Below are 17,907 nucleotides of genomic sequence, written 5' to 3'. Positions count from 1 at the left end.
GGATTCGGTAAACATGTCTGATTTTTCATTGCGGTAAATAAAGGCACTTATAAAAATTACGTAATGTTCGTGTATTCGCATCGGCATCACCCTTGAGTTCGGCGTATGGTGTAGCCGGCATTAAGCTCCACGTTCGCCAAACAGTTTACCAAATTTGATAGTTTCGACCTATGTACTGTACATTGCTAGTTTTTTCTTGTGATATATTGAAGCTCACATAATAGAATACGCTTTGTACGTTCATAGGGGTCGGCAACCGTCTGAATTTGCCGATTGTTCCACACTATAGGAGCCATAAATACATACTGTATCTGAATTTCAACAAAACACTAGATCTATATTGGAATTGCAATCGCAATCATTGGAATTGAATTGCATCTGCAGAGATTAAAATTATTTTCTCCTGCATAAAGGTAAATAGTTTATGTAGTTACAATCAAACAAGAGTTCTGCCGACCGAATGAATTAATCGAGAAATCAAATATTATATAAAACTCTTCCGTTACTGAGCGACTGACTGACTGATAGACAACGTAGAGCCGAAACTACTGGGCATAGGAAGCTGAAATTTGGCATCTAGGTTCCCTGGGGATTGTAGCTCCCCTACATTAAGACTAAGAAAGGATTTCCTGAAATTCCCACATACGAAGTCGTGGGCAAAAGCTAGTGTTATACAAAACTCGAGCATTTGATAATTTTACTTTGTTTAATAACAGTATTCTCACCATTTTTCTTTTTTGTTTATAAAATATCTGGACGATATTTTAATTTAAAAAAAATAATGCAATTCAGGGTATAATATTTTATTCACCACAAAACAGGCTGTAAAGCATAAACTTATGTACAATAATAAAATTAATCACATACAAAAAACCATTGTAATAATTCATAAAGTCAGTCTTGACGTTTAGCATGTGTTCCCACTCAACATGTTGCACCATTTATTGATGTAGTTTTGGACATTAGAAAAATACTTACAGATTATGTCCTTAATTTACTTTTATCCGACTATAGTTTATATAAAAAGCCGATTTACCTACTGCATGTTATCTGTGTGATACATTGCGAATGCTATTTCAGTCACACACCTCAAATTCAACGAAAATGTGCGACTCCGTTATCTTTTGCGCACATAAGATGTGCGAAAGGAACAGACTTAACACAATGTTTGACTTGCGTCACGCAGCGGACTCCCGATCGTGCTGTCTTTGTATATTTGCTCAAAGTAGAAAGGGTCCGACAAAATAATGTAATATATTATTAATTTATAATTAGTCACTTGAGATTTTCAGCCTCTCGACCGGATTATCTTTAAGTCATATTCGATATAGTAACACTGTTAATATGTTAACCCTTTCAGCTCCATTTTTTCTCTCACTCCTTCTGGTTTTGGCCAGAATATCATTAATAATGTTGATCCTGGAATAAATAAAAAAAAAACAATTCAAATATTTTCTCCTATGTACTTTCCTTACATAGGTTTTTTAAATCAAGGTATAGGTATAAATAAATAATATTAGGACATATCACACAGATTGAGCTAGCCCCAAAGTAAGTTCCAGACTTGTGTTATGGGATACTAACTCAACGATACTATATTTTATAACAAATACATTTATATAGATCCAAGAACCGGGCCAATCAGAAAAAGATAATTTTCCATCATGACGCGACCGGGGATCGAACCCGGGACCTCTCGGTTCAGAGGCAAGCACTTCACCACTGCGCCACCGAGGTCCTCAAAAAGGTATAAAAGACTATAAATACACATCATCATCACAATCATAATATGTTTCAGTATAACTTTTGACCATGTACTTTATTGTGTACTTACATTGTTATATTATTGATAAAAAATTATACATAAATTTATATTTAAAAAATGGTAAGCCCTTCTGGCGTAATTCAACAAACACTGTTTGAATTACTTTCTTTCGGCATTTCTTCTCAGCAGTAGTCGTTCCGAAATACCAGTAGTTTCTAGCTTTGGTAAATATCATTCCATTTAGAATATGACGTGAAAAAGTGCCTGTGAAGGCCTAATTTCTGAATTAATTATTTGATTTTGATTTTATACTTTTCTTCTATAAGAAAGGTTCTGTCTTCTCTATACGGGGATGTAGGCCCAAAAACAGCAAATATCCTGCTAATATTATAAATGCAATAGTTTGTGAGAACGTATGTGTGTATGTTTGTTACTCTTCCACGCAAAATCAGGTCGGATTGTTATGAAATTCGGCGCACGGGTAGAATATAACCTGGAATAACGCATAGGGTATGTTTTATTCCATAATTCCCGTGGAAGCGAAGCCCCGGGTCGCAGCTAGTTTATCTATAATTAACCGTTATTCAGTTAATGTGAAGCAAAATTCTAATTACCCATAGAAATTGAGCCAAATATGATAAAGGCTGCCAAGCAGTGGGTATTCATGGTGGCTCCAAGAAGGTAGGAGCCCACGGCAGCGCCTGTCCGACCAACCATATACATCACACACATGGCCATGGCTCTGAAATGGTGATTAGAAATTTTAAACAAGTTCTCAACCACAAGTAAGGCCGGCGCGGACATTACAATATTTTCTTATTCTTCTAATAGGGCAAACACACGCGGTCCATATGATAATGTATGTACGTATGTGTACAAAACAACGCAATATGAAAGTGAGGTCCCCATGCAGACGACCTTTGTACCAAGAACGAAATAAGTCTCTGGTAAGTATATATGAATAATAGTAAATAAATAAATATATCAGGACAAATCACACATATTGAGCTAGCCCCAAATTAAGTTCTAGACTTGTGTTATGGGATATTAACTCACCGATACCTTATTTTATAATATATACATATATAGATAAACATCCAAGACCCGGGCCAATCAGAAAAAGATCATTTTCCATCAGGACCCAACCGGGGATCGAACCCGGGACCTCTCGGTTCAGAAGCAAGCACTTCACCACTGCGCCACCGAGGTCGTCAAATAGTGATGACTAACAAACTAATAAATCGAAGCAGTGGTGGTGTAATGGTTAAGACGCCCACCTCTTGATGTCTCAGGTTCGGATCCTATGAATTTGTATACCAATCTTACTCATGTACTACATTAGTTTTTATAGACCTGCTTCTCCGGTGAAGGAAAACGTCGTGAGAAAAAAGATGTACACTGGTTGATTATTAACTTGTGTGTGAAGGGGAGAAAGCAATGGCACTCCATTAATAATGCCAAGAAATTTGTTGTGTGTGTTTCATTCTACGTAATACGCCTAGGAGGAGAGTACCTAACATATTTCACCATATAGATCTCCACTGTTGTATAGATACCCAAAAATTTGAAACCTAAATTTTATATGCGTCATATCAAAACACTCTCACAATGGGCTAAGTTAGTATAGATCTAAATGGACAATGGACATAAATTTAACCAACCTGAGACAAGTAGGGAAGACATCGACAGCAATCGCAGGAAGTATGGAGGCTGCACATCCAGAGCACAATGCCAGGATGAGCAAAGCTGTGGCGGCACCACCTTGAGGGACTAAAGCGGCTCCCACTGTTGCTGCGCCGCATATGATCATGATTCCACCTGAAATAACAATAGTACATTGCACACCGAGAAAAGAAAGTAACAGATTCTAACGATCGTGTATATTAAGGCCCGAGTCTGGAGTCGAGGGCCGCGAACACATAAGGTTGTAAAGTACGCTGTAGAGTACACTGTATCACTCGAAATTGATTACGCAATTTCGAGTGATACAGTGTACTCTATACGGCACTTTTCATTCTTGCGTTTACACATATAAGTTTAAACATTGAATGTGATTATTAGTAAGCAGGTATTTGATGAAAATGCATTTCAACACAATAAAACAAGTACTGGGACCTTTCGATCAACAACCGACCTTTTACAACGCTTCAACGACTATTTAATAGCATGTAAAATTGCTGAATTTTAAATTACTTGATTTATAGTTATTTATTACAAAAGTGAATTACAGGAAACACATAATGATTATTCTTTCATAGGTAATTTTAATACTGACTGAAAATAATTTTAACATATTGTTGTAACATTTTAGATTCAAAAATATGTTGAAATGAATACTCACAATACAGCCTCTTTTTGCCAATCTTATTGATGAACATCCCAATGGCAAGATATGTGAGAGCAAAAACTGCTCCCATAGCCATGGAGACGGGGAACACGCCCACTGAAACCTCGGACGAGCAAGATGTCACTTCAGTCTGGAAATAAATAAACAAATGTATAAAATGTCAACAGTCAAGGGCTCACATTAGGCAATAAGCTTGAATCGCGGGTCTGCCAGACAACACAGTAAAGGATTCTGTTACATTGGTAGCAGTCCGAATTAATATTAAAAATAAATCGCAAGGCAAGCGTTCTCACTCTCTTGCCGATGTGCGTCGTATCTACATCGTACAATTTTCGAATGTCAGAGCGGTCTTGAGATTCGTTGCGGTGACTTGTGTTTTTAATCTTGTAATTTTCAATTTGTAATTCTGAAAGTATATTTTCTTTTCAGTTTTCAAAAATTTGTTTTTTTTTTAAAAAACCTAATCCTGACCCACCCCGTAACAGTTCAACACACTGCGGACAAATACTTCCCCTCACTGGGAATCGAATCCAGGACCTATACATGACAATGTATTTATGTGCTTACCAATTTATTTATTATTATTTTTAACTAGCTTTTGCCCGTGGCTTCGTGCGCGTTTATTGCGTGCTTCCGCTCATGTTTCATTTTTGTCTTTATCCCGGGCTCTAAGTGACGTAAAGCGATGAAACCTGAACCAGATTTTAAGTTAGACCACCTGCTATACAACTGTGAAAACCGCTTCAAATTCTATCCAGTTGTTTTTATGTCATGCGCGAACAAACATACAGACAGAAAGACGGGCAAAAATTAGAAAAAAAAATGTTTTGGCTTCTATTAGTCTCATAAATACTCCCCATGAATATTATATTTTTATTTAATATCTCCTATGTACAGATATTGCACACTTACATATACACATATATCTATATGTCGGTATGGGTGACTTGGAGAGAAAGACCGAACTTCCTTAACGAATACTTTATTGCCAATTAATTAAACATAACAATATGTGCGTCCTAAATGACGGCCAAGAGACGACTAGAGGCGGGGGGTTCGTTCACTAGTCGCCCTACATAAAATGCAATTCTGCAATGTCGCTACATATAGATTACATAGGCATGTATGTATATAGGTTTACCTTTTTAATTTTCTCTTCGATGATTTCACAAATCGTAACACTTTTCTCACTTGTGTTCTTCAGAATATTGTTCAGTAACTCCGGTACCCAAACGTACAATCCACTGGACCTTAAAATACAACAATTAAATCATTATATGCCACAAGAAAGGCATGGCATTAAGAATTAGATAAACTTCCATTGTTATTCCAATTTGACATTGTAAAAGATAAGGCAAAATCATTATGATTTGAAGCAAATCAGGTAATGGAGCTGAAAGGTCATAACAGGCGATAAAAACTGTAATAAAACAATAGAACTCATTGGAATCTCTGATGAACTGTATAAATGTTATCTGACAATAAAAGTTCATGAAGCTACAAGCAAATTTTGCGCGAGTCCTTTCTACTCAGACAAGCATCGCTGCAGACGATGCAACAATACCATTGTAATCGTCAAAAATTTAAGATTTTTTTCACGTTGACCGTAGGTTTCGCGGCTTCACAATCACGAACGCAATCAGAAACATGCAAAGATGAGAGAGTGAACCTTTTTAATGATAATAATGATGGGTACGTCGTGTCTACACAGACGAGTGATCCAAGAAATTCAGATGGTATCACTTACAACATAAATACAGAAAACATAGATATATGCGATATGAAGACACATCTAAGCAACGGCGGACGGAACATCAGTCCTATGTTCTTTATTGCACCAGTGAAGCCAGTCGGCTTCTCGCTGTCCATGTTCGTGAGGACTATTTTCTCCACCTGAAAATGAAGTTAAAGTCAAGAAATTCCGTTTTAACCAAGCTCATTTATATATATATATGTTGCCCGACCCCCCTTCGCTCCCGTGGGAATTTTGAGATAAATATAGCCTATAGCAATCTTGGATAATGTACCATTCTAATGGTGAGATATTTTTTGAAATCGGTTGGGTACTTTCGGAGATTACCCGCCACAAACATACAAACTCACAAACGCTTACCTCTTTATAATAATAGTATGAAAGTAGTGATGTATGTACAATCAATCGATGGCAAATCGTGCCTGATGCCACAAACGACTTTGATAAAATCTAACATACACACTTATATATTTATATACTTAGTAAATATACACACTCGGTAAAAAAGACTAGAATAAAAAAAATGTTATCGAAGTAAAATTCCACATGAAAAGTCCACCTCCGGAGTTCTAGAAAATTATGTTTAGTTATTTAAATTCCTGACTAAGAATTGTTTTCTCCACCTCGAAGAATGACAGATTAAAAAATATTCATCACGTCACAATTAGTCGCATTGTATTGGGACTGAAAGTATAACCTATAGATTACTACAGTACACTACAGTAAAAGTAGAAGTAAGGACTCTGCTTTTCTTTTCCTGTTGTGATATAAATAATTAATGGCAAAATTCTCTAAAATAATGAACCCCTACACTTTCAACTGATGAAACAAAACACAATTTATTCTACTATAATCCACGTCACACTTACTGGAAACTTATCAACAGAGGAGCCATGGTTCCACGCGTACATCCTCGCCAGCACAGGCAAGGCGGCATCAGGTCCCTTCACCGCGAGCAAATACCGAGGACTCTCAGGCAGAAACAGCAAAAGTAAAGCGGCCACTAGACCAGGCGCACACCAAGACCATACGAACACCCGCCAAGGTACCACGGTGAAGTTGAATAGAGTGAAGGACCATTTCCCTGGTATTATTAGCCAGGCTAGACCTGAAAATTTTAAAATTTTGCCCTTAGAACAGAAGTATTATCATCGTCATCATATCTAGTGTGTCATTGATTTTGGTGTCAGATTTTATTCAAGTCTCCTAAAGGCATCTGACATGACTTTTTACGACTACTTACCGCCATCTAGTGGCAGGTAGTCGCATACACACTAGTGAACTAAACTGTCCACCAGTGTGCAGGTTTCCTCACGATGTTTTCCTTCACCGAAAGCAAGTGGTGTTCTATGAAAACTACTATATATGAATCAGATTAGTATACAAACTCATATGGCACGAGTAGGACACGAACCTGAGACCTTTCGATTCACAGGCGGGCATTAATGCAAATAAACTATCAAATTCATTAAAAATAATGAATGAATCATTAGGTAGGTAGATTTTGTTACCAAAATTAAAAAGGTGGATATACGTCCTTTTTAATTTTGGTTACTAGTCTAATTTCTGAGAACTTTAATCAGCCGTGAGACCTATATTAGACACAACCGGCAATGAAAATTAGTTTTCATTTTATAAAAACCAAAAAATTATGTTACAAGTATTCGATGTATTTCGCGAAAAGTAGTAAGTACCGTTAGACGCAAAGAGTAAAATTATACATTGTTACATTACAATAAACTCTAAAGAATACTTGATTAATCGTGCAATTTACCTGGTAGGGTGATAAATGAGAATGAGATGAAGACAGACCCCCAAGCGATGGCGGACGCTCGTCTCGAATTCATATGCATTTCCCCTAAATACGCGTACACTGTTGCACTGGATGCTGATACGCTGAAATCAAATATGGAGAATGTTTTACAAATCTTCTTAATAACTACTTACTATTTCTTTTTCCCTTTTTGCTTTCCGTGGAAATTCATTTTTTACAATCGGGAGGATATTAAATCTAATACTGACAAATAGTTGCTTATTGTATACTCCAACGGTCAGATTCTTTGTAAAAATGTATTCCCGTACTGACTTTTTACATTCAATTCATAGACCAGCTCACCCTGTAAGTTTTTCTTACAAGGTAACATTAGGTTTTACGGAACTTAGCTTGTCGATTTGGACTTTGTACCTCATGTGATATATAATGAAAATATTAATTATTTTTCACATGAGGTACAAATTCCAAATCGACAAGCTAAGTTCCGTAAACCCTGGTGTTAATAAACTTTGTCCAGTGGGATTTATGTGTAATTCAACTACTTACAGGCATCCAGTGAGCATCCTCAAAAGCATTAACATCCAAACATCAACAGCGAAGGATGACGCCACAGAGAAGACGGCAGACGCAATCAAAGCTGGTAACATGACTGCTCGTCTCCCGAGACGGTCTCCGAAGTAGCCCCATAAAAAGGACGTGCTTATAATACCTGGAATTGATATAATACATCATTTAGTTTTAGATAGATCATAGTTGTATGTACATATAAGGATGGTACAGATCAGAAGACTGTAGAAAGTGGACAATGATTAGGTCATAAATTGGAACGATTCTGTCGATTTTAGACTCGCTTAATTCGTATTGTCAGTGACTCTGGTCGCGACGAACACATGTGTCACGTTTATACAAATAATAATTTGATTGACGAAAATAGGTATTTGATTCATACACTGTACATATATATCTCTGCCATTGAAAATGTTCTCAGTGGCACTGAATGAAATCATAATTAGGGGAATGAAATCATCAGAGTTAGAAGCTTGAAAATATTACCCGATAGATTTTGAATCAATATTAGATTAGTTGTTTTAATTTCATCTGGTTAAATTTTATTCCAGTTACCGATAGACACATTTTGTGTATTTTGATTGTAATTCAAGTTTTGTTGTAACAAAATAAACGATTTATCTTTCTCGACATGACATGATTTAAAGTATTCAAGACTGGATCTTTATACAACGTATCTTTAGGAAGAATATCTATTTATTCAAGCCAAAGTCTACCAGTGGTTGTGATGTATTCCTGATGATGTGTTAAATTAATCCCAATAATGAAAATCTACCAACCAATAAAAGCGGCAGCATTTACTAGCCCCTTGTGCTCACTAGTCAGGTTGAGCTCACACTCGGCCGCAGTGATGGCGTAACTCATACCCACAGACTCCATCGACACGTTCAGCATTATCAGACCGCTGGTCAGCAGGACTATGTAGTTGAAGCGGCCATGTCCTGGAAACGACATTTCATCATTAACACTTGGAAATCTTTATTTCTTCTCTCACATGGAAATTACTTGTAATAAACAAGGAATTAGATGAACCATCCATATTAGAAAATCCTGTATAGGTAGAATAGGTTACTAGCATCTCTAATACTGAACCACGTTGGTATATTAATTCAGGTAACATTTTAGCTGCAGTTATATAACATTATTTGTTCAGTTCTGAATAGCTTGGATAACCTAGATTACCTGATGTAAAGATAAGTCAGTCAGATGGTAACATATTAATAAATATTTAGCCTCAGGTTAAATGGTCTGTGAATGGTAAAATACCAAATATAGATACAGTATCACGTCTTTATTCTTTACGGGTAGACAGAGCCTAGATTAATGATAGAGGCCACGTTTAGCTAGAATGCGGCTTTATTGGTCGAATTGAGTGGGAAATGACAGATCTGATAATGCAATGGATCTCCTCATGCGATGGCTAATGTATTTAAATTGCTTGACAATAATCCTTGGGAGACCTGCACAAAATCTCTGGAAATAAAGTACAGGTAGCCTAAATGTGACCAGTACTTGAAAACAAAACATCATCATTATAAGTCTAATTAAATACTTGATCTTTTAAAAGTCGCTTATTCAACAAATCTCAGCAATCAATCAGTATAAGAGAGTGATAGAGCCCATTTGATAAATGAGTTCTTTATCGGAGACCGTTATCAGAGGTCTCTGTCAGTGACGCTATCTTGATATAAGAACTTAGGGCATTCGATAAGGTCACTTTAAAATTATGATTCATTAAATAATTATTATGTCGCAAATAGTCGACAATCCATCAATAACTCGCTTTTTCTGGGATACCATCATTTTTCAGAGTGATTATTGTGGACTGACCTTTATTATACATACATCAACCAATTCATCCAAACTAAGACCATTCTTATGGACGTATGTATAATGGATAGGATTCTTAGGGATAATGAATAGGACTTTTTCAGTCAAGCGCTAACAATTTTTTTTTCTTACGAGCGTTCGTTGGTGACGGTAGAAAGAGAAAACTATAGGCTTCGTTATATATTTCGTTTCACTTGTACATGAAAGTGTACTGCGTATTTGGAAATACAAAAAATGGCAAAGAACGCTTTATCTTTTGTCCCTCGTCGTTGTGTGATGTTGCCGGTTATATAACGCCTAATTAGCTTTGTATGCGACATACCTAAGCCTATACCTAAGCCAGCAAATTGTATGATATCTTATAATAATAGAATGCCAGCTCGTTGTCTTAATTATCTATATATTTATTAGTACTAACATTAGATCGTCCAGAATGCAGTTGTGAGGTCACAGGAGGCTAGAGAGTGTTCCAACCATCTAACCAGCCTCCAGCTAGTTAAATGGTCCTTGTTCCGGCCCGCTCCTGATAGTAATATTGTCAGCATTCTTCTTGAAGGGGCGTTTCATTCCTAATTGAAATTTATTAGGTATCTAGATTCTAGCGACAATGCAGATCAGATTTTTGTCGTGGCCTTATCTCATAATGTAAGAAAACCCCTGAAGAAAAGCCAATAATACTTACTGTTGTAGGCACCTACATTAAATGTCACTAGGAACTTAGCTTCCGTGAGAATTTCGGAATAAAAAGTACCTTATAACACACCCTATGTGTTATATGGTACTTTTTATCCCGAAGTTCCCATGGGAGCGAAGACGCAAATTCTACTGGACGGATTGTTATGAATTCCTATAGGTTTTGCGTAAAAGGAATACAAACATACATAGACATACATACATCCTTACAAACTTGCGCATTTGTAATATTAACAGGATATGTTTTAAAATACTATTTAAATAAATAAAAAAAATATCGTTCAATTGTTGTTGGCAGTTTACAACTGGCGATAAACACTTGCGCTTAGAAAGTAAACATGATAACGTCGACTAGTGACCGAGTTACTATCGATCGATAATGTGCAAGTACTTACTACTTTCTCCTACGTTGATGTAGATAAGTACTTTGTGTAGTTAAGGCATTTCTATGACTATCTAACACAAATCCTATACTATTAAATGATTTTATTTCAGTGTTATATCTTCTCCACGCTGCTTTGAAGCGATGTTTGTCCAATTAAGACCTTCTGCCTGAGACCGAAGGCTCATCTCGTGCGAAGCGTCAGGGATCTGACTCATGTATATTAGTTTTCATTGACCACCACTCGCTTACTAAAACATCGTGAGGAAAACTTGTACACTGGTTGATTATTATAGCTTTAACCAACAGAGAGATTTTGGGGCATTTAATGCCTGACAAAAAACCCATGTCCATGCTTTAACCCATGCCCGTGCCATGTAGACCGTTGAGGGGTTCCCTTGTTGGGAGCTGATCAGTATTGCACGGATGCATGGTGCACCCGTGCAGGTCATGCTTATCAGAATAATAATAGGAACAGTTCATGGAAGATTTCGAACAGTAGTTGGAGAAATCTAACTTGCAAGATTTCATTACAAACAAGCAAATATCATATAGGTATTAATATTTGTATAGGAGCCGATTAATGGTAAGTCGGTGAAGGTCCCGCATGAGACCTTTAGACCTTAGCACTAACTGTGGTGTAACAGGTTCATAATGACGCACATTTGAATGCAACGTGAAGATAATCACTGTTTTTGGTACCGCTTTTACGTTACAAGACATTTAAATTATTTTTTTTAATTAGTTTTTTCAGAGGTTGACTTGTAGAAAATGCATTTTAATAAATAAAAATACGTCTTAGAAATTAGTTTAGATTGAATATGAGATTCCAAATATGGAGGGTTTTTTAGAATTTTTGTCTGTCTATCTGTCTGTATGTTTGTTCGCGAAATTGGATGCGGTTTTCACAGTTATATATATAGCGGATAGTCTAACTTAAAATCTGCTATAAATTTTATCACGATATGTTACTTAGAACCCGAGATATTGATAAAGTATATAAATTATATGCAAATAACAATTATTGGCATTTTATCAGAATTTTCATAAAAAGTTTAAGGAAGCGACAACTGAATTAGTTTTATTTATAAATAACCGGATCGCTAGTGTCATTGACACACTGCATGAGCGTTAAGGCGCTGCGTATTTGGTGCAGTGCATTATCCTACTAATGTTACAAATTCGAAAGTTTGTGAGGATTTATGTTCAAATTCAAATTCAAATTCAAAATTCTTTATTCAATTTAGGATGATATACATCACTTATTGACGTCAAAAAAATTACTTAAACTAAGTCTACTGCCGGCTTCCAAAGCGCAAGTGAAGAAGAAGCGGCGCAACAAACTTCACCGCAGTCTTTTCTCCAAGGACGTCAATTAACAAATATAGGTCTTATATGTGTGTATCATGAATATAATATATCCTTTTTCACGCGACATCTACTGGTGGGATTGTTATGAAATTTAGTACACGAGAAGAACTTAACCTAGAATAACACATTTAATGAACTCTTTATCCCGAAATTCCCACGGGTACTTTTTATCCCGAAATTCCCAAGGGTACTATTTATCCCAAAATTCCCACGGGAACGAAGCCCCGGGGCGCAGCTAGTTAAATATATAAATAATTTTATGGCAATGTATAGTCGCTTTATAATAATGACAAAGATACAGGTATGGTCGCACCATTACCAGACCTTGTGTCAAGCGCGCCAATGTTATTCACTTTTTGTTTTTTGCTTTATACATGCATCTTTATATAGTGAAAGTTTCGCTACAAAACTGGATCTTTGTCGATTGTAAAAACAGTAAGAAACCCTTTTGTTCACCTTTATTCTGAGGATTATGAATCTTCTTCAATCCTTTTGTATTAAATTTTCTGAGAACTTTCCGGTGCCATGTGTTTTATTGTTAGACAGTCGTTGCGGGACTTACCCCAGGCCAGGCACAATGTGTGTGTAACGGGCATTACCAGTAGTGTCTTGAGAAATTACTGTTACCTTAAGCACATCTAGTTCTTCCAGAGGTCGTATCCTCTTGGCTGAGGTAAGTGCTACCAGTAACTGTAACTCTCCTACCTAACTAGGGGTTTTTTATACTTTTAATGATACTGACTTCCGTTTTATTAGAATTTTGTTTTTTTTTTTTTTCAGATATAACTAAAATCTGTCATAAACTAATATTACCTACATGCCAGATAAATCGGACAATTTCAATCTTCTGTTTGAAAATCGAGTCTCATACAATGATCTACTTTATTAGATTATATCTCAATGGTATTTTAATTTTTATTTAAATAGATAATTACATATTATACAATGTTATCCTAAAAATACCCAGTTCCGGTATTGTCATTTTCTGAACTTCCTGGCGGGTCGTCTATAGACTAAAACGACGCTATTACAATTTTCTAAACTTCTTCCTTGCATGTCGACTCGGCAAAAGTTTAGACTAATACGACATCACTGACACGACATTATCTGTGACGTCATGCAGGTCCTTCAGAGTGCAGGACAGTAAGTGGTTTGTAGAGGCACCACATTTGCAGAGGGTGTCAGAGTTAGAACACAACCTGGACATGTTCTATTTGCTTTGGCCAACTTGTGTCCGGAAACTAAAAATATATAGATATATAGGTTTATATATATCTGTACACTCACTGATTTATCAATGGTAAGATCACAACAACACTAACGCAATATTTACGTTCGCTTACCAACAACTTCAAAAGCGTCTTCAAAAAATACTTCATTTGCCTTTTCACTCCTATCACTGGCTGTTTTATCACTTGGACCTTCCATTTTTATTAAAAACAAAACACAAAATACCACTAATATATTATCTGTTACTCATTTTGTGGCCACGTGTGAGATACTAGTATTTTTTCTGGAGTATATTGAACGCGTGCGTCGGCCGTCACGTTGTTTGTCGAACTAAATTTAACTTTGCTTGGCGGTGCGTGGGCATGATGACATAACTTCAACTTTGTTTAACCAACTGCGTTACTAAACTGTTAATTAGCTTCATGGATTTATTATTTTTGTTATGAATTTGCAGCTACGACGAGTTCATCGGACTTCGAGGCTTTCTATCCCATCTTTGCTGGGTTATATTCAGGGCTGTGATGTCCAGCTTCAGCATAATAAATTACCTTAAAGTTTTGGAAATTTCAGCTATGATTGTGAGATGATACCATTCATTATTTTATGTTTTATGTTCCCCTCAGTCGCCTCGTACGACATCAGCTTATAAATATCCTACATATGGAGACGTTCATATTAGAAGACTAAGATTAAGTAAAATTTTGTTTTAGGTTCACATAATTATTAATTTTGCTTATTTTCATGGTTATATGAAATTTCGCCGACATTTTTGTTCAATATTATTCTCTGTTTGATCAAAATATTGCAATAGTTTATTTGCTAACTGCATAATTTATTTTTTTTTTTATAAAAAAAGGAAAAATAAACGATCGTGTAACATTATCTATAACTATAACTAAAGCCACGTATTGTAAAATGTTCAACACTCGTGTAATGGGCATCAGCGTTACAATGTTTATAATCTGATATTGTATATTTTTTTTTGTGAAGAAAATACGACGAAACTTTCATAAAGTGTATCGCAACTACTCTCTATACAGACAAGAATGTTTATCAAGCAAGTGGGAATATCCAATCTATAACTTACCATCTTTTGTTATTACGACTGATTACGACTGATTTTTTCACGGCGACAACAGCTAACATCATCACATTACAAATATAATGTAATTACTCGATCGTATTAACACTATTATACCACGCATTAGCTACAAAATATAGACGACCTCGATAGCGCAGTGGTAAAGTGCTTGCCTGTGAACCGAGAGGTCCCGGGTTCGATCCCCAGTCGGGTCATAATGGAAAATGATCTTTTTCTGATTGGCCCGGGTCTTGGATGTTTATATATATATGTATTTGTTATAAAATATAATATCGTTGAGTTAGTATCTCATAACACAAGTCTCGAACTTACTTTGGGGCTAGCTCAATCTGTGTGATTTGTTGTTGTATATATTTATATTTATTTATTTATATTTATTTAATATCACCTTTTTATTATCTATATGTATAATAACTGCACGTGTTTATGCCCTTACCTAACCTTACGAAACCTCGGACCTGGTTTAAATGTAGGACTAGGTCTGTTTGCTATTATTCTAATCTATAAGGCCAACAGCCAACAAGCATGGCCGGTTTCGTGGCCTTGCACCGAAACCGGGAGGCTATCGGACCGTGATAAGGATTTAATACATGTCTATTTTTTTACGTAAGAGTATAATAATAATTCACGTACCATTATCGTTATCAACAGCCATATCAACGGCCCACTGGTGGGGCACAGACCTTCATGGGCCGTGACACGCCAATCGGGTCCATTGCGAATTTAACGACTGCCAATACAGCCGAAACACTTAACAGCTTAAAATAACAAAGATTTGATCTATCATCCATTGACCGTCCATTGTGAGAGTAACTTAACCGCCAATATTGCGGACCGAGCGTGGTAACTAATGCGGCATTGAGCTCCATTCGCTTTGTCACAAAATGAAATAAATAGAATATTTCTTTGATACCTGAATAGTTACGAAATAGAATCCCATATTGCAGAAGATAATTTTAGTCACCAAAATGGACGAAGGGAATTAAAACACGTGTTTAACTACAAAAGGGAGTTCATTAACTCTTCAAGCTGGATGCCCTAATGAGGCAACTAAGAAATGCATAGCCTTGTCGGCAATAGGCAACATAAATATTCCCAAGGAGGGCTGACGTCAGACGATTTTTCAAACCCGAGTCTCTGAGTTTGTATAGAATTTCAGTTGCGCGCATACGCGTTACGCAGTCGACGTACATCGTGCTAATACTATAAGTACCATGGGAAACACACATGGGTGAAGTCGCGGGCAAAAGCTAGCTAGAAAATAGAACTAACTTTTGCGTATGGTAGCCAGAACCAGCAATAAAAGAACGGGGACAGAAATAAAAAGAAATCAAATAAAAACAAACAAATTAAATTTAATGGAAGATGAAAAGGTCAACTGCCAGTCATAGTTCTCAATCATAATAAAAAGTTATTTCTAGTGGACATTTAAGATATGAAAATAACTACGGATTTTATTAGCTAATTGAAAGATAGCTAATTGAAGGATATCCTTGCATGCCGGAAAAATAAACATTCACGCGGGCGAAGACGCCGGTATAATCTAAAGGTTGGTTTTCCTTGTTTTTTTACACAGTTAATAGGAAGGTCTATAACAATCCTACCTAATTATTATAAATGCGAAAGTATGTTTATGTGTTTGTTTGTTACCTCTTCAATCTCTCTATCTACTCAACCAATAATGTTGAAATTTTGCATACTTATAGTCTAAAGTATGGAGAAGGACATAGGGTACCTTTCATCCCGGAAAATTAACGCGGGCGAAGCCGCGGGCAAACAATATTGGTGGAATAAGCGAGACATCTGTCAATATAGACAAAACTTTTGTTGCGAATTTACCTATATTACATAAAAATGTTTGTAATAATGTCAATTTAATAATGTTTTGCTACAATTCGCAATAGCTACCTACAGCCAAACAGCGGAGTGTATTGTATTACTAATTTGTATGAGTAAGCATGAAGTGAGCATTCCAGATTTATGTCAAGTTACTGTTAGTGTGACACACAATCCGATTATAGTTGTTCGGGTTTCGTACATACCTACTGTTTTTGTATACGGCCCACCTGAAGGCAAGTCACCGCAGCCTGTGGACGCCTGCAACACCAGGTTAAAAATAACAAATAAACTCAAATTTAATCCAGTAGGACTAAACCTTTAGGTCAAACACAGGCTACATTTAAATGTCGCGAATCAAGCCGCGTTGTGGAGCGGTAGTCTTATAGGTACTAGCTGCATCCGACAGTGTTACCAGACTAGCAGACTTTTTGACCAAATATTATCGGAATCGCTCATCTTTGGGATAAAAGTACTATCAGTTATCCCATTACAATTATTTATAAAAATTGTCCCAGCCGTTGAGTGTGAAGACATAAGAACGTGTGTGAAGAACATACTCACAAACTTTCGCCTTTATAATGTTAGTGGGATAAGAATGTTATAAAACACCGACCGTCACGTTCTTACAAAAGGAAGCTTCATCAATATAAATTAACTAAATCATCGTGGTAGTAACCAATTATGTTAATTCGAATCGATTAAATTTCCGAAATTACTCCGTCCGTCCTGCAGCATAGACTTTACGAGTCCCATGTCATATGCTTAATCTGGTCAAATGAGACCACCCACTAACATAGTATACTAGCTTTTGCACATGGCTAACCCTGAATTTATCTGTGAAAGCGGATCAGACAAAAAATTTATTCAATCATATAAGAATTTGCAAGTCATACTTGAACAGAATAAATAAAAATTAGACCTACTTTGTTTACAGAAAAACATAGATATACTTTACTTGTTGTCAAAAAATTGTAGAAGTTTTAAAATGTCAACTTCTTGTCAAATTTATTGAACAGTAGCGACACCTTCTCCAGGCCATAAACCCTTTGTTTCTCTGTGGTTCCTCCATGGATTTCATAATGCCCTACGGATTTATTTTTATTAGATATTACATAGCGCGCGAGGCCCTTCTAAATTTATGGAATATTATGTGGTTTCCTTCCATGGAATTAGTAGGGAGTACCTACTAATTCCATGTTTTCTTCATAATTTATGAAGTATACAATTTGTTCATTATCTGCGCATCATATTTTT

At 36.2% G+C, this 17,907-nt stretch overlaps 1 protein-coding gene across 1 annotated transcript; it reads right to left on the bottom strand.

Moving 5' to 3' along the window:
• Nucleotides 1-787: 787 nt before the first annotated feature.
• On the bottom strand, nt 788-14,044 carry LOC128672532 (synaptic vesicle glycoprotein 2A-like). Its single transcript, XM_053749751.2, has 11 exons — nt 13,826-14,044; nt 8,986-9,147; nt 8,186-8,348; nt 7,640-7,761; nt 6,735-6,973; nt 5,860-6,005; nt 5,254-5,362; nt 4,107-4,242; nt 3,427-3,583; nt 2,380-2,507; nt 788-1,419 (listed from the first exon to the last, which is right to left on the bottom strand). Exons 1-11 carry the CDS (start codon nt 13,908-13,910, stop codon nt 1,340-1,342), a joined length of 1,527 nt encoding a protein of 508 aa, XP_053605726.1. The 5' UTR covers nt 13,911-14,044; the 3' UTR covers nt 788-1,339.
• Nucleotides 14,045-17,907: the final 3,863 nt, after the last annotated feature.

This window comes from Plodia interpunctella, chromosome 9 (genome assembly GCF_027563975.2).
Source record: "Plodia interpunctella isolate USDA-ARS_2022_Savannah chromosome 9, ilPloInte3.2, whole genome shotgun sequence".
Taxonomy (NCBI): Eukaryota; Metazoa; Arthropoda; class Insecta; order Lepidoptera; family Pyralidae; genus Plodia; species Plodia interpunctella.
The sequence above is the reverse complement of the archived record's forward strand: the minus strand, read 5'-3'. Positions and strand labels throughout refer to the sequence as shown.